Source organism: Procambarus clarkii, chromosome 66 (genome assembly GCF_040958095.1).
Source record: "Procambarus clarkii isolate CNS0578487 chromosome 66, FALCON_Pclarkii_2.0, whole genome shotgun sequence".
Taxonomy (NCBI): domain Eukaryota; kingdom Metazoa; phylum Arthropoda; class Malacostraca; order Decapoda; family Cambaridae; genus Procambarus; species Procambarus clarkii.
In genome coordinates, this window is record NC_091215.1 from 27,378,455 (window position 1) to 27,399,802 (window position 21,348).

General features: G+C 36.7%; 1 protein-coding gene and 1 long non-coding RNA gene across 2 annotated transcripts; one reads left to right on the plus strand and one right to left on the minus strand.

The window, feature by feature from the left end:
• The first annotated feature begins 1,292 nt into the window (after window positions 1-1,292).
• On the plus strand, window positions 1,293-18,528 carry casp (Fas associated factor casp). The gene is made up of 16 exons (XM_045760291.2): window positions 1,293-1,590; window positions 2,918-3,070; window positions 4,465-4,608; window positions 5,313-5,432; window positions 5,949-6,073; window positions 6,820-7,009; window positions 8,534-8,623; window positions 8,897-9,026; window positions 10,587-10,732; window positions 11,337-11,491; window positions 12,624-12,760; window positions 13,604-13,773; window positions 14,624-14,713; window positions 15,505-15,642; window positions 15,819-15,896; window positions 16,408-18,528. The coding sequence occupies exons 1-16, from the start codon at window positions 1,555-1,557 to the stop codon at window positions 16,486-16,488; spliced, it is 1,983 nt and encodes a 660-aa protein (XP_045616247.1). The 5' UTR covers window positions 1,293-1,554; the 3' UTR covers window positions 16,489-18,528.
• On the minus strand, window positions 3,814-6,659 carry LOC123769244 (uncharacterized). Its single transcript, XR_006774240.2, has 2 exons — window positions 6,353-6,659; window positions 3,814-3,988 (listed from the first exon to the last, which is right to left on the minus strand). It is a non-coding gene; the product is annotated as an uncharacterized lncRNA (long non-coding RNA).
• Window positions 18,529-21,348: the final 2,820 nt, after the last annotated feature.

The following is a 21,348-nucleotide window of genomic DNA, read 5'->3' on the forward strand; positions in this document are numbered from 1 at the left end:
TGATGCATGGTGTTGTATGAGTCCCTCATGATGATAATGAGTGATGCATGGTGATGTATGAGTCCCTCATGATGATAATGAGTGATGCATGGTGTTGTATGAGTCCCTCATGATGATAATGAGTGATGCATGGTGATGTATGAGTCCCTCATGATAAGGAGTGTTGTATGAGTCCCTCATGATGATAATGAGTGATGCATGGTGATGTATGAGTCCCTCATGATGATAATGAGTGATGCATGGTGTTGTATGAGTCCCTCATGATGATAATGAGTGATGCATGGTGATGTATGAGTCCCTCATGATAAGGAGTGTTGTATGAGTCCCTCATGATGATAATGAGTGATGTATGGTGTTGTATGAGTCCCTCATGATAATAATGAGTGATGCATGGGGTTGTATGAGTCCTTCATGATAATAATGAGTGATGCATGGTGTTGTATTAGTCCTTCATGATAATAATGAGTGATGCATGGTGTTGTATGAGTCCCTCATGATGATAATGAGTGATGCATGGTGATGTATGAGTCCCTCATGATGATAATGAGTGATGCATGGTGTTGTATGAGTCCCTCATGATGATAATGAGTGATGCATGGTGATGTATGAGTCCCTCATGATAATGAGTGTTGTATGAGTCCCTCATGATGATAATGAGTGATGTATGGTGTTGTATGAGTCCTTCATGATAATAATGAGTGATGTATGGTGGTGTATGAGTCCCTCATGATAATAATGAGTGATGTATGGTGTTGTACGAGTCCCTCATGATAATAATGAGTGATGCATGGTGATGTATGAGTCCCTCATGATGATAATGAGTGTTGTATGAGTCCCTCATGATAATAATGAGTGATGCATGGTGGTGTATGAGTCCCTCATGATGATAATGAGTGTTGTATGAGTCCCTCATGATAATAATGAGTGATGCATGGTGGTGTACGAGTCCCTCATGATAATAATGAGTGTTGTATGAGTCCCTCATGATAATAATGAGTGATGTATGGTGGTGTATGAGTCCCTCATGATAATAATGAGTGATGCATGGTGTTGTACGAGTCCCTCATGATAATAATGAGTGTTGTATGAGTCCCACATGATAATAATGAGTGATGCATGGTGGTGTATGAGTCCCTCATGATGATAATGAGTGTTGTATGAGTCCCTCATGATGATAATGAGTGTTGTATGAGTCCCTCATGATGATAATGAGTGATGTATGAGTCCCTCATGATAATAATGAGTGATGCATGGTGTTGTATTTTCCTCGAGTCACTGATCAGCTGTTGGGGTGACGTCAGGGGCCGCGTCCGAGTACCTGCACCAAACTTTAATATTGGTATTGATTGGTAATATTGGCGTGTGTGAGGCTCTGGTTGGCCTCTGGGGCATGGTAGAGGCCGCCCTGACCCACATTGCTTCTCAGAGGAGCCTCCAAGAGGTCAAAACACCACTAACGAGTCTAAACCAGCTGGAAATATTCAAAGAAAACAGGAAGTTGTGGCCGACAAAGGAGACAGCTGGTGTGAGACACTTTAACTAAAGAGCTAAACAATGGCTGGCAGGGATGAGATCTTAGCCAATTTTCAGGTAAGATCCTGGCTTTACGTGCTGTTGTATTACCATTTTAGCGTTATGTAGTGGGGGTTGTGTTGGTGGTTGTGTGGTAGTTAGTGGCACCTCTGGTGTGTGGGGCAGGGACGGGGTTGGCTCTGGGGTCGAGGGATGGGGGACAGCTTCACCTGGAATTTCTGGGTGGTGAGAGTGCCTGGGTCTGGCACCAGCCTCAGGGGTGGTGCACGACTCGGCCACAGTGCCAAGACAGCTGTAACAATTCTTGAATTGTAAGGCTTTCAAGGTGGGATGAGGTGGACTGGACGGGTGTTTGCTGTGCTACCTCTTGTAAAGTTAATAAATGTTTAGGTATTTATTTTGCCAGATAATGGTCATAGATGATCCACTGTTGCCTTGAGGTCAGGTGCTGAGATTGGTGAAGTCTCCTTTTCAATTGGAATTGTTAAATCACTGATATTCATGACCAATGTTATTGTTTACTTTATTTCATCTCGGATTGACTGCACCTGCGATGCGTAGATTTACAACGACTTGCCTTATTATCGAGTCATTCCTATCCTAAACTAGCCAGCGTAACATAATTAAATCCTAAATTCACAAGCGAACATGATCGGGCTTCACACATTCAGTATATTCCAGGAGCTTGTTAGGAATGAATTAGAAACCAAGTGACGTGCTAGTTTTGAAATATTTCTAGCACAGGATATTATATTTACCAAAGTGGGGTTACAGGATGAGAGCTGCCCACCACTAGTGTATTATATTAATAATTATTATAATACACTAGTGTTGCACCATCAGTGCAATTTAAACTACATTTAGGTAATTACTAGTGTAGTCTTCCTCAGTTCCTGTTCTCCTTGTGAGTTTTGCTTCATCTGTATTTTATCAATTAACTGACTAGTGAGCAGAGTATATCAAGGATGTTAAGTACAGCCTAAATATACGAGCACAATCTGAAAGAAATTAAATACAGTTGCAGTAAGTGTGTATTCCCCAAACTGTACTCATCTAACTTCCTAGCCGCATCACCCATGGGAGTCTAACTCAGGTATGAAGGAAATACATTATTTTCCTTAACTCAGCCTCCAACAATTATACCACAGATAGTGACTGGGTGAAGCATTTAAATTTAAATAATTTTATTAAGGTGTAAGTACACACAAAAGGATGAGGTAGCTCAAGCTATTCTCACCTCGTTCATTACATGTTCTCATATATATATATATATATATATATATATATATATATATATATATATATATATATATATATTAATGAGTACGTAGTACATAATTAGTTCATAATTATGTATGTTTGTACTTTGTAATTTGTCCATCAGGCATGTTCTGGTATTGAGGATGTGGGAGAGGCCTTTATGCACCTGGAGGCAGCAAACTGGAACCTGCTGGAGGCACTGCAGGTGGTTATGCCTCTGGAGGGTACACCAGCCACACCTGTACTACCACCACCTCCACTACAGTCTGTATCACAGGTAATATTCGTTCCTGAACCATTTGAATGGCTAGGCAAGCATTATGTATATGGGCTGTTTGCACAACCTGTCTCTTCCCCATATATGTTGGGTAGTACCAGTAACTTCAGAACTGAATTCCATGTGGTGCAGTGGTAGCACACTTTCCCAGGCCTCACATGTTCGTAGTGACTTTTCCTCTTTGTAATAGTGGTTACCTAAAGCTATAGGAGTGTGTAGTTAAAACTCTATGGTTGGTTATAAATTTGTTTGGCAAAGTAGTTATAGCACAACTGTGCCTTTGAAAAATTGTTTGAGAGACCAAGCCATAGTCAATATCAGGGGAGAAGGATCAAAGCTGTTTATAATTAGGTTCTCCTTGAGTATCCATCACTTGTAGGTTTAAATTATAATTTTATTCAATATAATCAACTCTATATATAGCCACAGTGTATGAAAGGCAGATAAAAGTAAATAAAAACTATATTTGTATGTTTTTTTAATCAAAAAGCATTGTTTATATATTGTATACAAGAAGAGGTACCTGGCAGTACCGAGTCTGTATTTATCTGTTTGTCCTCCCCAATCCCCTCTCTCAGCTCTTTGCCTCATCCTGCTCTCCCTTCCTCTCTCTCTTTCCCTCCCCCTCTCTTCTTTCCCTCTGCCCTTGCACTCCTTTTCCTTTCCACTCTCTTCCGTTTGTCTCCTTTCCTCTCTCCTCCACCGCATGTAAAATGGCAGGGGCAAGCATCAAAACTACAGAAAACACATCCCCAGATTTTATTTCATACCATGACAATTACAAGGGGCACTAAAGATGCTGATATTTCCTAAAGTGTGGCACTGGGATCGACCCCGACTGACCTGTGACACTCCCATACCCCCCATGTTTCATGTTGGAAAGTTGGGTGCTGCTAGCTGCAAGCGTCTGGCCGCCTACTGTGGACAGACGAATAGATAGAGACAGACATTCCATTTTATAGATGCAAAAATGCACAAAAATATGTTTTATAATTTATGGTAAGAATAATCCAAAACATTTTGTGATATAGTGAATATGGCAACAAATTTCAAGTTCAGTTGCAACATGTGGTGTAAGGTACGACTTTATCCACTCATTTGACAGTCCAGCAGAATGTTTTAAAATTCTTAGTAACAGTTAAATAAATGGTAACATTTTAATTTCAGCATTCTACAAATTATTTGCAATTTTTTTTTTAAATTTGCTGTACTCTACAGGTACTGTATACAGAGGAGGAAAATTAAAGAGCCTCAATTGCTATTTTAAGACAATGTTGTATAAATTTTATACAAGAATTTTCCTTTGATATGAATTCCTTATTCAGTTATATAACATTCAGTATACGAAGTTAATAGCCTTTAAATATCTGAGTGTATTTTGTTTAAACTTCCAGCCTGAAGTAATAAGTGTAGACTCATCACCTGAGTTGCTCTTACCGCCTCCCATACCTCCTCTACCAGCTGCCATCCCCTCGACATCTGATGCTTCACTGCCATCCTCTTCTAAAACACACGGTGTACTTGATGTCAATATTCAGGTGAGACCTTTGGAGGGAGATGTAGGCAGACTATTTGCAATATATATAATTTCTAATTTTTGGGATCCAACATGGTTACTCCCTAAAGCAAGGGCCTACTAATTTTTGGTTAAGATTTGGTGAAGTAATGGAAGGTCAGCATTCTGCCCCAGCCCAGGGTGGAACTTTTCAAAGTTTTCGTGCTGGGTCATACTAGTGCCGAGAGATACTGGAGAAGACTGCCAGTGTTACCACTTGGTGATGGCAAGGGTTGGCAGCTAATTAAGCCAGCACAAATATGATTTTTATGATCCAGTGTTCCACAATAAGAATGTAACCTCTTTGATGGTTTAGTTCCAGTATTAATGGCCCTTTCCCATAATACAGTTGGAGAATGACAACTTTTCCTGATAACAGTAGATCGATGTCAGAGGTGAATTAGATTTATTTCTCAGTTTTTTTGCATTTTGCTCATTTTAGTATAAATCACAGCACTTACATGTTCTGTTATGGCATTTGTAAAATTACAATGCTGTAAATACCTGCTCGTAATTAACTGCTAAATAATTACTGCATTTTATTAAAGCATCATCAATATTTCTTATTTTTGAGGTTGGGAGGCAGTTGGTCATTAATAGGAAGATAGATAAGGCATTATTAGCATAGTTTCCTCATGTCAGAGTCGTTTAAATGATTACTTCTCATATATGATATTTTTGTTCCAGGTTATGTGTGGGGGTGCATCTGAAGGCAGCACTTTTCCCTTAGAGCTGCCAAGTTCGACCACTGTAAGTGAACTACGCACAATGTTGCACCAGCTGGTTGGTATTAATCCATGCAATCAGGTGAGAAGTTGATTTGTTTTCACATTTTGATGAACATCACAAAAAATCTATTCACTTTATTTTATCAAATATTTTTTCTGTAACTGCTAGATGATTAAAATGGTGAAATGAAATTTGAAGATACCACAGTTTCGTTTTGTTTTTAGGATATAGTTGTATAAAAATAACAACCTTAGAGTTACCATAATTGAGCATTATCTGATTCGTGTTAACTATTGTAGTTTAGTAATAAAATCTTGAAATATGCAAGGTTTCATGACAATTTTATAGTTACATTAAAACATTTCATAATTCTTCGACTTGGCCCTTGGCAGCTTTTTTTTTTTTTTTGAGTTAAATATTTATTCATACTGTTTTTTAACTTATTCAGAGTTTGAAAATGATCTAAATTTGCTGCCATTCTTTATATTGGCTGTACTGTACTATGTTGGGTACATCAGGGATGAATGTGTATTTACTGTATGGTATTTATAATTTGATAGCTTTCTGTATGGCATCATAAATCATGTATTGCAGATCTTGGAAGGGTTTGCAACACCAGTAGATGATAGTATGGTTATCACTGCAGCACTCTTGCCGGAATCTCGAACACTCACGTTAAATGCTCAGTCCTCAGTCACTTTTAATAACTACTACGAGAGGTGAGATCTTAAACTTGTTCGAATTCAATTGTTATTACTATGAATAGTTGTATTTAGAGTAACATTAACAAATACAATGTTGTGTGTTTATTGTACTGTATGAATGACATACAATATTGTGTGTGTACTGTACAGTATGAATGACCAATACAGTATTATGTGTTTACAATATGAATAACAATTGATGAAATGGAATGAAGGTTACCACAACAATTACTATATCGAATTGACTGTTTTTTGTGTCTATTAATAGACTAAACAATGGAAATATCTATTTACCTCAGCTCTTCTTATAAGTGTGGATTATGAAGTGTCAAATGGTTACTGTGTGTTTGTGACTTCCTGTTTCTTACACAAGACATTTAAGTAATTGATAAGAGATACAGGTACAGTGTATGATTAGATTAGTCTTTATCACATTTCATCTTTAAAAATAAGAGCTTATAAATTAACATAGTTTTCTTTCATAGTATATTTTGACTTTGAGAATGAATAAGGAATGGATGAATTCAAGGATATGTGTACTTGAAGGAAGAGAAAACAGTTAACTAAAAGTGAAAGAAGGTGATGAAGTATTTAACCAATTGTGTGGGGGTAGTGTGACACAGTGACCAAACTATGCTTAAGTATGGAAGAAATAAGGAACAGTTTGCATGGGCCTTCCAGTGCATCTTGTACTGAACTTGATATGTAATATTGGATTTATATAGATGTATAGATTTTAAATAAATGTTTAATTTCCCCAGAATTAATGGCGCTCATGGTGATGACTATCTCTTGCTGATTCATGACGAGACAAACAGCAAAGACTACAGCTTACGGTTTCCTGGGAGCAAGAAAATCAAAGAAATCAAAAGTGACATTCATGACCTAACGACCATTGCTGTTCGATATCAACAGTGGACGGGTTGGCCTCCGAATACAGATGAAGAAAATGTTAGCACTGACACTATTTTGTAGTACTGTACTACTTCATTAAGGTTTTCCAATACTTTAGCTATTAAATTACTGTCACATTAATAAAATTTGGCAACGTTTTCTTACAGAACAAATATTTGATATGGTTTCTGTCAAGTACAGAAAGCTTGTGAGGCTTATCACGGTTCCTCTAGGCCAATGACTGACCTTTCCCATGCTGCCACCCACAACAGTTGCTAAACTCCCAGGTATCCTATTTACTGCTATGTTTACAGATGTATCAGGGGTAAGGAAGTGTGCCCAAGTATCTCGTTCTGTCTGGGAATCGAACCTAGAACCTCTTGGTTTTGAGCTGACTGCACTGAGGACGATGCTACAGGTCGAGTTCTCCTCTGGAATGATGTCCTCTTTTAGGTCAGTTTTTTTGGTGAGACATCTAGTCCACTGATGAAATCTCTTCTATTTTGTACTATCTTGGTTTATGTTTATATACCCTCATCTACATTGGATTGAGGGTAAGGAAGATAACTCAGATCATCACCATTGCCTTCACCATTTTGCATTTCTTGTAGTATTTTATTGATAATGAAATAGCTGGGAGCAGTTTGCTTTGCGATATTTTTGGAGGTAAATTATGTGTCTTGACATTATGAACTTTATATTTCTGCTATTTAGTCTACATAATGAAATGTATTGCTAGAAATGGTTAAGTTCATGCTGGTCTGTGTGAGTGTGTGCACATGTAATTACCTAAGTGTAGTTACAGGATGAGAGCTACGCTCGTAATGTCTCGTCTTCCCAGTACTCTTTGTCACATAATGCTTTGAAACTACTGATAGTTTTGGCCTCCACTACTTTCTCACTTAACTTATTCCAACCGTCTACTATTCTGTTTAGAAAAAAAACTTTGTAATTTTTTGGGGCAGGCAACTTTGTTTCTTTTGCTTGAAGCTGACCTCTTATTCTTGAGGTAGCTGGTTTCAGGAATTCCTCTTTGTCAGTTTGGTCAATTTCCGTTATTATTTTGTAAGTGGTGGTCATATCGCCTCTTTTTCTTCTATCATCCCTATGTTTCGGCACACAAAATCTTGGATGTAATTTCCATACATACTCGCTTAGTTGCCTTGCCTTTGCAAATAAATTAATATTACATATCTTTTTAATACTTTTTATATTTAAATAATTTAAACAAATAAGTGATGGTAAATAATAAAATGTTTTGTGTAAAAGCAACATGTTATTGGTTAAGTTGTCGTGTTAAACTATTAGGCGTAGGAACACATTATATATAAGCTGTCCAAAGACCTTGGCTGTAGTTATTTAGAATTTTAAATGCTGAAATTGACCTGTTAAGTCAGCTGGTTAAGGTCATTTTAAAATTATAGTATCAAGTTATGTTTATGAATGGAACTTAATGTTTCATCGAGTTTTAATTTTCAAGAGGTTTAGTAGTAATTTATTGTTTTATTTAAAAATTTAATAGTAATAGCTTAATATACAATAGAAGGGATAATTGATTGTTTTTATATTAAAACTTTTCAGGCAACTTTAGTATCATCTGGGATCAGCAAGCAGCATCACCTGACAGTAAGAAAGATGGTTAAAGATCGTACGCCCAAGGCTCAACGTAAGGTTAGTCCAGTGGTCTAGTTTGCATTCTTGGGACCACATCATATAGAAAAAATATATAGTAAAATAAAGATTGTATATACAGTAAATGTTAAAATTTATTTTTGGCATGAAGATAATTATATTTAACATGGTGGTGTTTAAGGGTCATACCTACACGAAGCTTTTCAACATAGCTAAATTTTTTCAAATGTCCACATGCGTTGTTGTCTCATCTTTGTAATCTCTGTCCTAGGACTTGTATATGTGTGTATTTTTGTATTACTTGTCCCTTAGACGTTAATGGAGACTGGGGAAGAAAACAGTTCTGGTGATGAGTTTGAAGATGCAGCGGAACTTTTAAATGACGATGATGACTTCCTAGACATGATGGATGTTCCTGCAACTAAAAAACCACAAACATTGAGTAAGTGAAGTTAAGACGTGTTTTGTCTTTTGTTATAATCCATGTCCAGGTACATGTGATGCATTAATGCAGCTGCAGAATTATGTTAAGTATGAGATTATTTACACCAGGCTTCATTATTCTTGTAAATTTAATAAACGGAGAAATAATTGGAGCCAGTTATACCGGCAGCTAAGCATACGAAGTTAGTGTGATATTTTGGGATAGCATGCACAGGGGGTTTCCTGTCATTACAGTTAGCCTTCTGTCTCTGCATGTCTGATATTTACTTTTCATCTTTTAAATGAATGCAAATCCTGGGTGTGTTGCCTGCTCGTTTGCAGACCTTTACATTACATTCTTACTTTGTGGAACCCTTAATACATTCTGCAATGCCTGCAACACCTTAAAGTGCTTCCATGAGAAATAAAAGTTAATTTTGGTCTTGGCTGTCATTGAGGAATGTTGTAGTATTACATTATAAAGCACATTTGTGGCTGGGAAATGGTGGGAATGCTTAGTAATCATTTTCAGGCAGGTGTTTTATTGAGGAGTGGAAAAAAAGTGGACTTTAGGTTGCTTCAGGAACACATCGCTATTTTTCTTTATCGCCTTATGTTTAGTTGCATTGATATTTTTGCTTGCCTTCATCGTAATGCATTTTGTTTAAGCTGAATGTTAAACTGTAGTACATAGTTCACCTCATTGGTGTGTCATTCTCTGTAAAAGTCTGGTTGTGCTCCCTGGTATTTGTGATTCACACTATCCTTTTATTTTGATCTGTTGTATACACTTGATATGCTCCAGATCTTGGATATCTTAACACTTAAGAAGGCTGGTTAAAATGAGTCAGCCTCAAACTTATCCTTATGCCCATGACATTAGAAGTTTAACTAAGGCATTCTACTCTGCGTTGTGCAAAGATTTATCATGCTTCAGGCTTCTTGATCAACCTTTTCTTTGTGGAATAATATTTGCCGCACATTCCATGCCCGCTGTGACAGTGAGGGGCATTTGGTTGCCAGTTTTCTTTCCCTTTCTTCTGTTCACAGCTTCTTCGGTTTTAGAACAAGAATGTGAGCATTTAGGAGACTGGGAAGTGTGTAGACAAAGCACTGCCTTCTGTTGGCTATGAGGGGTATAGCACAAGGTTGCCAGACTGGCAGTGGGAAATTTGGTAGGGGCCTTGTATGGCGATTTCATTCATTCCATAGAAATTAAGGATCCTGACCCTGCAGGATCATTTTTATTGATCCTGCAGGGACTATTTGAAAAGTTCCCTATGGTACCGATGTTTAAAATATCACCTGCTAGAGATTCACGATTCTTGTCTAGAAGATATTGTAAATCTTACCTTAGGGGGCAACCAAATGGCTCATGCTCTGAAAGGTGCCATTCATGTTTACTGAAATTATGTACGTCCAGAGTATTTTGATCATTATTTACAATTCAGTCTTGCAAAGTACTTTACTGCAATAACTTTGAAACTACTGTACCTAAAATAAAAACATTGCTTTACATATATTATATCTTTTTTATTATACAACTTTTGTAATAGGTTACTGTTTTTTATTATTTCAGTTCCAGTAGATGTTGAAGATGAAGTAATGGGTGTTATACACTTTTGTGAAGAGTTTCGTAATCGCTATGGCAGTTGTGTTCCCATGTTTTATCAGGGTTCATTAGAAGATGCCCTGAAAGAATCGGTTCAACTCCCAGCAAAAAATGTAGGTCTAGTGGCATATATATATATATGCACTGTGTATACTTGAAATTAATCTGATATTTTTTGTTGAAAATTATATTTGTGAAAATTTTTGTTTTGTATTGGAGAGATTATTACAGACATCAAGCACTAAACTATAGACCAGTGTCGTTAACGTGCATTCCATGCAAAATGCTGGTAAAAGTATCTGGAAAAGGATTGTAGACCATTTGGGAAGATAATTTTATATCAGACAAGACACAACATGTCTTCAGAGAGGAAAAAATTGTTTAACAAACTAGATAGAATTCTATGACAGGGTCCCAAAATAAGATGAGAAGGAAGGATGGGTGGGAACGAGTGCTGGAGATGTGGGGTGGGAGTGAGTGAGTATCGAACGTGTGGGAGGACGTGAGTGTCGGGCATGTGGGAGGGAGTGAGTGCCGGGCATGTGGGAGGAAGTGAGTGTCGGGCGTGTGGGAGGAAGGGAGTGCCGGAAGTGAGGAAAGGATTGAGTGTCACAGGTGTGGCTGGAAATGAAATGCTGAGTCTGTGTTTTCATGTGTATACTCTACCAAAAAAATCTAAATGCAAATAAAGATGACTTCCATTGACTTTCTTTACAGAGAAAGTTACTAGCCGTGTACTTACATCATGATGGAAGTGTTCTCTCCAATGTATTCTGCTCCCAAGCTTTATGCCAGATATCAGTTGTGGACTACTTGTCGGCAAACTTCGTTGTCTGGGGTTGGGATTTAACACATGAAGCTAATAAAGCCAGGTATTTTGGAATTTTAGTAACTTTATTTGATCTCAGTTTTTCTGTATCGTGCGACTTATTTCTTGTTTAATGTTAGGAATAATGTATTCTTCTTATGTTGCATTCTACTTGATAAAGAATAATTATCTAATTAATAATATAAGGCATAATTATATACTTTTCAATAAATTTACTGGCTTATATATTCTTTAATTATTGGTTTTATTCTTAATTGCTAAAACCCTTTTCATAATTAATGCTGTTGGGGACAGAAAGCCTGTTCTTATGCCTATTGACTTTCCCCCAGAATGCAACCCACAACAGTTGCCTAACTCCCAAATACTTACTGCCAGGTGAACAAAGGCATTGAGTGAAAGGAAACATGTCCAACCATTTATGTTCCACCAGAGAATCATTTGTGAGTGGTGACCATAGACCACTATACTACAGAACCCCTATTTTATTACAGTCACATTCATTTTGGAGTCAATTTACTAGCTAGATGCTGTAGCTTATCTTTTAACATATTAAAATATTTATCCTGTTGAAGACTTGGTAACCATTAACTTGACTTTGTTGCTAATTCTGGAATACTAGATGAATATTCCTGCATATCTTGAGGTTATCTTGAGATGATTTCGGGGCTTAGCCTCCCCGCGGCCCGGTCCTCGACCAGGCCTCCTTTTTGTTACACATACCCCAGGAAGCAGCCCGTAGCAACTGTCTAACTCCCAGGTACCTATTTACTGGTAGGTAACAGGGGCATCAGGGTGAAAGAAACATTTTGCCCATTTGTCTCCGCCTCCACCGGGGATCGAACCCGGAACCTCAGGACTACGAATCTGAAGCGCTGTCCACCCCAGCTGTCAACGCATAGCTCCTAAGCCTCTGGCTGGGATGGCCTTTGTTTAGTTAGTTATCTCATTCATACTAATTAATGTGCCGAGCTCTCATACATTAATCATAATTTGATTCAGCATGAGTTTTTCTGGGAAGAAGAATACATTATCACTTCAGTAGCTCGGGTAACTACTGAGGCCCAACCAGAAAGTAAAGTTTCATTACATTTAGTGCTGGATTTTGTGAACAAATGTTACCGTGGTGGCCAAAGCAGTATCGATGAAGAAACACATTTGGATTTCTTTTTCCACAGGTTATTAAATCTAGTTACAACACATTTTGGGGCAATTGCATCAACAACAGTGAGAAGTTTTAGTGTAGATAAGCTGCCGGCGCTATTGGTCATCACACGCACAAGAGGAACTATTGAAGTTTTATCAGTTATATATGGTACGTAGTTTCTTAAGTAATTGAGATGGGAAGCATACATACTTGTATACCATTCATAAACATGCCTAACACAATTTATTGCTATTGAAATTTTAAAGAAAGTACAGTACTTAAGACTAATACACAAATTACATTAATGTGATGTATCAGTGATCAAATCAATAGGAACCATGAGGAGGATTCTATGCTGTATACTGGGTACTCCCAAGCACATGCCTGAGATTACTACTGCATGACATACTCAAAAACAGTGCAACCTGGGATTCAACTGAATCCTCCAGGAATCCTGAAGCTTCCACTGAAGCCCAGTCAGGGTTTCACATATTGCCCCCATGCACTCTGGCTGTGGTCTAGGAATTCCACTTCCAACACTTCTCTTCTAATAAATAGCCAGAGTGCATGGGGGCAATGTGTGAGATTGACTGGGCTTCAGTGGAAACCTCAGGATCCTCAGAGGCTTCAGTTGAATCCCAGTTTGCATTGCTTTTGACCATGTAGTGGTCTAAGGCGTGGCTTTGGGAGTACCCAGTGTGCAGGTTTGAATCCTCTTCATAGCTCTTTAAGACAAATTTTCGAGAATACAAATATATTGCAGGTTATAATTCACTAATTGCTTCTTTTTTTTTTTTTTACTCTAATGAATAGATGTATTGTTAAAGGAGTTACATTACAATAATTTATACTGAAAACATTTTATGCCAGTATTGTACATAATTTTTGGGTAGGGAAAAGACACAGAGTACATATTTAATCAATGTCGTAAATACTAGTAATTTTTAGTACTGTTTATCAGTACAGTACATGCATTCTATCAATTGGCTAGCAGGGTGAAATTCTTGTCAGGTAATGGAGTTCTAGATGAAGTAATGACTGCACTTCTACACGCAACCGAGATGTTCGAGGAGCAGAGATCCACTGAAGTGCAAGAGGAGGAGGCAAGAGAAGCTCGAGAGGCTGTTAAAGCTGAGCAGGATGCAGCCTACCTGGAATCTCTAAAAGCAGATAGAGCAAAAGTGAGGAAATTGTTTATTTAGGAGTTTATTTTAAAGTTTCAAATGGCACTTTTGTTGGCCTAAGCTAGCCAGCGACTCATTGGTTTTGAAGGAACATTGATTAATTGTTTTAATTATGATGTAGGGATATGGCAACTTGACTACCTGTGAGTGATGTAAAATTCATGTGTGTCATCATGCAATAAATGAGGCAAGATTGGGCTAGGGGACCCATTTTGTCGTCTTATTAAAGTGAGAAGCCCCCTCACAATATGAAAGTTGGAGATATGATACCCATTGATGCAAGAATGTTTGTTTTTTGAAAACAAATAGCATAGATACCCATATCTGTTTAGGAAATATAATGCCAAACAGTTTTGGTACACACTGGTGCTGTCTGTAGGTATAGTTTTAGTGTTTTAAAGCCTAGACTGAAGAAGGTGTCAGAGTGCTCTGAAACTAACCAGAACTATTGAACTGTGTATTTATCATCCAGCATTGAGTTTTTCTTGGGATTTTTATGCTGATGTAAAATCATCCAGTCAGAATTATGTACTGTAATTGTTCTTATAAAGAGGTTGCAATCATTGATGGCTATTTTGTATGTTGGGCCAAGAATTCCTCGGATAAATAATTTGCAGTTACCTACAGTATAATCATATGATAAAGTATAATCCTCATGTATCATATCTGAGACTCATGTTTTAAGGATTTAATGAGTTGTTTTGTACAAAACTTAATATTTTACAACATTGAAGTGCTAATTCTATAACAAACTTTATACTGAATAGTATAGTACTGAACTGACATTTAGGTTTTTGGGTGTACATTTGCAAACTTCAGCTTGCTAATTTCATGTTATTGTATTCAGGCTGCAGCTAAGAAGCAGGCAGAAATGGAAGAGAAACAAGAGCGAGAAAGAGTTGAATCAATCAAGCAACAAGAGGAGGCGATCAAGGAGGTGCGTATTACAGTACACGTATTTGCATTCTTATTATATATCCCCATTATGGATACACTACAACTGTCTAAGAACTTTTATATATATATATATAAATATAATATCTAAAGAACGCCTTCACATATCAGCTTGAAAATGTCGGGTTTAATGTATGGTGGTGCAGTTAAATTTACAGTTAATTTTGTCACCAGTGGGCTACACTTGCTCATGTGGCCCACCACTGGTGTCTGAGTATAGAACCAATTTAACAATTATCTTGGGGAATGAGATGACTTTGTATGGTTTCTCAAAAAATTAATCATTGCAGCTGTTCCAAAATATATTCATAAATGTTCTGATGCCAGGGGATAATCATTATTGTCTTGGCTGTAATAGATTCAATTTTGTTGGACTAAAAGTTTATAATTTTTAAGAGGAACCTTGACAGTTTTCTGGGGTCTGATCAGCAAAGTTATAAATATGTGGTATTTCAAATTGTAAGTAGCTTGTTGATCAAACAATCACCTGTGTGACTGGGCTTCAAGATTACAACTTTTAACGTAGCCAGAAGCAAACCACAGGTATGGAATAGGAATAGCATGTCAGCATACTAAAGATTTGCACTGGAGAGTAAACAAGTACATCAGGTCTTAAAATCTGAATGTCTTAATTCAATTTACCTAACTCAGGTAAAAAAAAAAATTCTTTATTAACTTATTTAACCCTGTTTAGTTGGAAGTGATAAAAGTTGATGCCATGCATAAATTTAGATTTATTGTTACAAACACTGTATTGTATTTCAATTACTTTAGGCTGTGAGAGCATCTCTTGAGACTGACATACCTGATGAACCAAGTTCAGATTGTCCGTATCCTGTAGCAACGTTACGTTTTCGTATACCTGGTGGGGAAACCTTCATAAGAAATTTTCTGGCAAATACAACTCTCCAGGTTAGTGCTCATGTTTATATTAGCTATGTTTTGGCATGATTTTGCAAGCTACCATAGGTGGAAGTAAATCGGTTGAGCTTCAAATCCCAATGTTGTTATTAAGTTTTTTCAGATATTTGTAGGTGCAGTTCTGTACTGTTTATGCATTAGTAAATATTACGTTGGCATGTCGGCAGGTGCTGCTCAACTTTCTGCATGTGAAGGGTTATCCTGCAGATGAATACAAGTGTCTTCAATCATGGCCACGTAGAGATGTGAGTACTGCAGTTGCTATTATAGATATAAGGTGTGCTTTTTATTGGTGGCAATTTACATTTTATAAGCATGGGAGTATAGCAGAGAAACTTGAGATGTATTGTATGGGGGTTGCAGTGGGTGTTCAGATCATTTTCTGCCAAGACTTGGGATGTAGAGATGCTGGGGATGATTAGAAATGATAGAGTATGGAAAATGTATATGAATGAGGTACAAGTTAGTTAGGTAACTGGTAGGTAACTAATAATCTTGAATGTAACGTGAAAATAATACATAATGTACTTTAAAGATCCTATAAAGTTATAAGATCTAAACAAAAACTTATTAGAAGGTCTATTTAAACAGGTCTACCTGAAGACATGTTTATGGTGTTAGTCCTTGATGCTCACAAAGAAAGATAAGGCACTGGAGATTGATATTTTTCAGCATATTAATGCAAAAGCGGAAACAAATAATTGAATGCATTATTATTAGTACATTAGTAATAAGTACTTTATATTTTTTCTTAAGGTGAGTTCATTGGATGTCTCCAAGACTTTGATGGACTATAAGCTGTATCCACAGGAAACTCTTAACATAGAAGAGCGATGAAGGATTGTGTAGTGTTGTTTCCCTGGGAGTGATAGTCGTGTGTGGTGGAGTCTACTGTTAGAGTCTACCACCGTCGCCACCTGTGATCATACAAAAACAAGTTCAACGGCAGATTCAAACTTAAGAGCATCCGCATAAAGTATCCAATTATAGTGTTACGTTGGACATTTTAATAGGATGGTACTTTGTATCTACCAGCAAAGGTGGACTTGTAAGCAGACTTCATATATTGAAAAATGACTTCCCTTCAATTTTTAGACTATTCTCAGTGAGTAAATAATACCTTTTTGACAGAACTGAGTGTAGCATTAAGTTAATGGAAATTCTGTTACGTAAGTAACTGTATACTCTTGACAGTTTTTTTACAAAATAACTAAATAGTGAAAATTGAGCCATGATTTGTACGGGCACTGCTGAAAATGTACCCCATACATTTTAAACACTGGCTTCCTATATTTTAAAGTGTCAACAAACAATGCAGAACCACCAGGCAAATTATTGAGATAAAATTCTAGGATGAAAGGAGGAAAGTGTTTTTTGATTCCAGTCATTTTAGTTAGGTATACTATATAGAAAGCTTTATAACATTATTTAATGAAAATCATTTGTCTCAAAAGTTCGAATATTTCATGTTTTATACTGTAAGTTTTTTTATTTATCATTTAAATGCACATCTGTAGGTGATTTGCAAGAGGAACCACCTGATGTTATAGATTGACACACATGAGGACAGTACAGTACAGTACATTGTATTCAGGATGAAATACAATACAGTACATTGTATTCAGAATGAAATACAGTACATTGTACTCTTGTACTCTGTGAAATACAGTACATTGTACTCTTGTACTCGATGAACTACAGTACATTGTACTCTTGTACTCAAAGTGAAATAGAGTACATTGTATTTAGACCATAATCATGCAGTGATGGTGTCTGTGAGTCACACTAAGGAATTATTTCATTTTGCACGTAAATTATGTTTTCAAGCAAAACTAAATTAAGACCAGGACGCAGACAGTTGCAGCACAGTCCAACTGAGCAGGGAAGTGCCTGGCATGTCAACTATGAAAGATATGTGGAGAGGAGTAACTGATTCTTTAAAGATTGTATTGCATAAATATCAGTTCTGCACTGTAATATGACAAATAGTGTTTTATAAATGTATGCAAATATGTTACAAATTTATGCATTTTATTTTTTTGCAAATTTAATGCCTGGGGATTTGATATACTGTACACGGCAAATAAGCAACACAGTTTCTTTGATTTTTGGATTCTTTATAGAAAGATTTGCAATATCTTTTTAAATTTATTGAGTTTATTTTGGCTTACTATAGAAATCTAATCAGAGGTTTTAAATACTATCAAGATTTATGATATATAAATTTCTTATTGTGGAAAATATTTTATGTAGTCACAAGATTAAGGAAAATCATTATCTAATTGGCTTTAGGGTTCTACAAAAACGTTCTTTGAAATTCTAGAGGTATACTAGGCAGCCCTTAACCAAGGTAATAGCTCATACTTAGTGCAACTACTTAATCTTATCCCCATAACCTTTGTATGTCATCATTAAAAATCATAGCACAGCAAGGATGTCTAAAGGTCTGTTACTGTATCAGGTTTGAATGTGTCGGTAGAATTCATTATTAGTGCTAGTATGTCAAATAATTGCCCCCGACATCCTACTCTCAGTATGGCACGGCAGGTTGCAACTACAGTGATAAGTGAACCATTGAGCACCCACATATTATAAAGCTTTCAGTTATTAAATGTGTTAAGAGGCCTCATGACATTAGTGTTTGGAGAAATTCTCCTTTGACCAACCTGCTGTAAATATATTTATAAAAGAGCACTTGAAGTTGCATCCTTTCATCAGCGCTCCTGTATTATTTTGTCTTAGCTGCATTATGATGTTTTAAGCCCAGCTGTACCTACTATTGAAAGACATTTCTGTAATTGATATAAACCACTTGTGTAATTGGTGTACCACTAAATAACTGGATCAAGAAGAGAGAATAAAGGCAAGTATTCATTATTTTGCCTGTGTTGTTTAGTGTATACATAAGTATTTTAGTAAGAATGATTTTAAGTTGACTGTCCGTTCAACAAAATGGCACTGGAAGATACTCAGAAGATTTTGCTTACGGTATATACATCGGTGATTGTAAAGAAGCTAACACAAGCAGAGGTGAAAACATGTGGGAGACTCTTAAGATGGAATGTTTACTATCAATAGATTCATTGAAAGGTAAGGATAGAAAACATTTAGGTAAACAGGAGGAGGAGATACCAAAATAATCTACAGTGCATGCTTAAGAAATAATGCCATCAAGGATAATATAATTGACAATTATTAATTGCATAAGGAGTAAAAAGGCATATTTTTTAAACAAAAATTTGACACCTTCAGATGATCATTTAAAATAAATAATTAGAAGCTAGCTTAAGATTTAAAGATTGAAGACTAAGATCCTAGCTAGTTCAGCCTCTTCTCATAGCTCATGTTATTAAGTTGACCAAACCACACACTAAAGTGAAGGGACGACGACGTTTCGGTCTGTCCCTTCACTTTCTAGTGTGTGGTTTAGTCAACATATTTCAGCCACGTTATTGTGACTCCGCGTCATCATGTTAAGTTTCAAGAACCATTTACTACTGTGTCTTTGCACCCTTTCCAATTTGTTTGTGCGCTTCTTGAGATGTGGATACCACACCACTGCTGCATATTTCAATTTTGGTCGCACAAATTGCATGAACAGTTTCTTTAATATTTCTTCATCATTATATTTAAATGCAGCTCTGTGAAATTAGCTAGTGTGATCTAGGCTTCTTTCACAATACTACTTGTAGTCCTTTGGTTAATGCTGACTATCCAGAAACACCCCCCTACATTTCTCTCCCTGTCAGAGGTTTCTTTCATTTCCTTACATTTTTCTAATCCTTTAGTAACCACCTCAATGGAATTCTTGGTGACTCGGATACTTTTGATATCGTTCGCCTTATGTGTTTTTGTTCCCGTACTGGCATCCTTGGTGATATTTAGCGCCCTCTGATTATTCTGCACATTTGATGGTGCTATATAGCCTTCCCGGTTTGGTGCCTTCTTTTGATAATTACTTACTTACTTTAGTAACCACCTTCATTAGGGCTGTCCACAAATTTTCTCTTGCCATATCATTGCCTAACTTCACACTTTTGCTAGCTTCACTTGCTCATATTCTCCCTCCCTATTTGATACCCTCACTTGCTCCCTATCTATATTCTTCTATCTTTTTGTTTACTACCTCAAACTCTTCCCCCTTCATTTTCTGTCTTATTTTCCTTCATTAATTCCTTAATTTGCCTCTCTTGTCTCCTTAAAAAACTTTCTTGTTTCCTTTTCAAATTTTATATGCTTCCTTTATATATCTTTAGCAAATCTTCTATTTTTTACTAGCTCACCAAGAGTATCACCCCTGATTATTTCTTCATTGGTGAAACCCCAAATATTATCACCCCATGTCTTTTGAGTTACTGCACCATCTACCATTTTGTTTATTTGCATTTGTCTGGATCACCTCTGTTGGCCCTATTTTTTTTTTTTTTGTTTCCCCTGATTTATATCTCAATATTCATCACTTCTACTACTGATCTTTGTAAATTTATGGTAAACTGGAACACCATTTTTGCACTCAAGTCCATCACCATCACTTAGGCAATGAAATAATTCCTTGAGCTCATGTGTGGGTGTGTAATTACCTAAGAGTGGTTACAGGATGAGAGCTACGCTTTGTCGTGTTCCGTCTTCCCAGCACTCTGTCATATAATGCTTGGAAACTACTGACAATTTTGGCCTCCACCATCTCCTCACTTGTTCCAACTGTCTACCACTCTGCGAAAGTGAATTTTCTTTGTCAGCTTTGTTTAGTTAGTTTAAATCTATGATCTCTTGTTCTAGAAGTTCCAGGTCTCAGGAATTCTTCCTTATCAAACTTGTCGATTCCTGTTATTATTTTGTACGTAGTGATCATGTCATCTCTTATTTTAATATCTTCTAGTTTTGGCATATTTAACACCTCTAACCTCTCCTTATAGCTCTTGTCTTTAAGTTCTGGGAGCTATTTAGTTGCATGTCTTTGCACCTTTTCCAGTTTGTTGATGTGCTACTTAAGATATGGGCACCATACAACTGCTGCATATTCCAGCTTTGGTCTCTCAAAGGTTGTGAACAATTTCATTAGTATATCGCCATCTATGAATTTTAAAGCAATAATAAATAAAATAAATTGCAATATATCACATAAATAAATAAAGCAATACCAAACTGCATTATGCCACTAGCAGTCATGCACCTTTTGCTTGCTTAATGTCCCTCGGGATTGCTTGTCCTTTGATAAAATCCTTAGTGAATCCGATACCGTTGATGTCACTCGCCTTATGACCTTTTGTTCGGGTATTGGCATCCTGAATGATATTTAGCAGCCTTTGAATATTCTGCAACGTAGTGCTACATAGTCTTCCCGGCTTGGTGCCTTCCTTTGATAATTACTGTACTTGAATGTAAGTCTCTGTATAGGTAAAATATTGCACATGAGCCAATATTGCAATGCATAGAATGAAAACATGTGCCTCCACTCTTGTATTTATTTAACTTAAGAAACAAACACAAATATAATGAGAGTCCAGTAATTATGTTCCAACAAAGGGTTACAAAGGGACTGCATTGTTGCTGTACTGTTTAGTGTTGCTGCTCATGTGGTAAGTATGTATAGGATTTAGATTAATATATATTCCAGTTTGCTCAGTTTTTTTATGATCTCGATGAGATCAGCCCTGTGATGTCTGGATATGCTTTCATGAACAAAAAACTAATATC

Excerpts from the sequence above, each read along its gene's own strand:
- casp (XM_045760291.2), top strand. The coding sequence starts at position 1,555 with ATGGCTGGCAGGGATGAGATCTTAGCCAATTTTCAG. Across the intron at positions 4,609-5,312 it reads TACTTGATGTCAATATTCAG|GTTATGTGTGGGGGTGCATC; the intron begins GTGAGACCTTTG and ends TTTTTGTTCCAG. Across the intron at positions 15,897-16,407 it reads AATCATGGCCACGTAGAGAT|GTGAGTTCATTGGATGTCTC; the intron begins GTGAGTACTGCA and ends TTTTTTCTTAAG.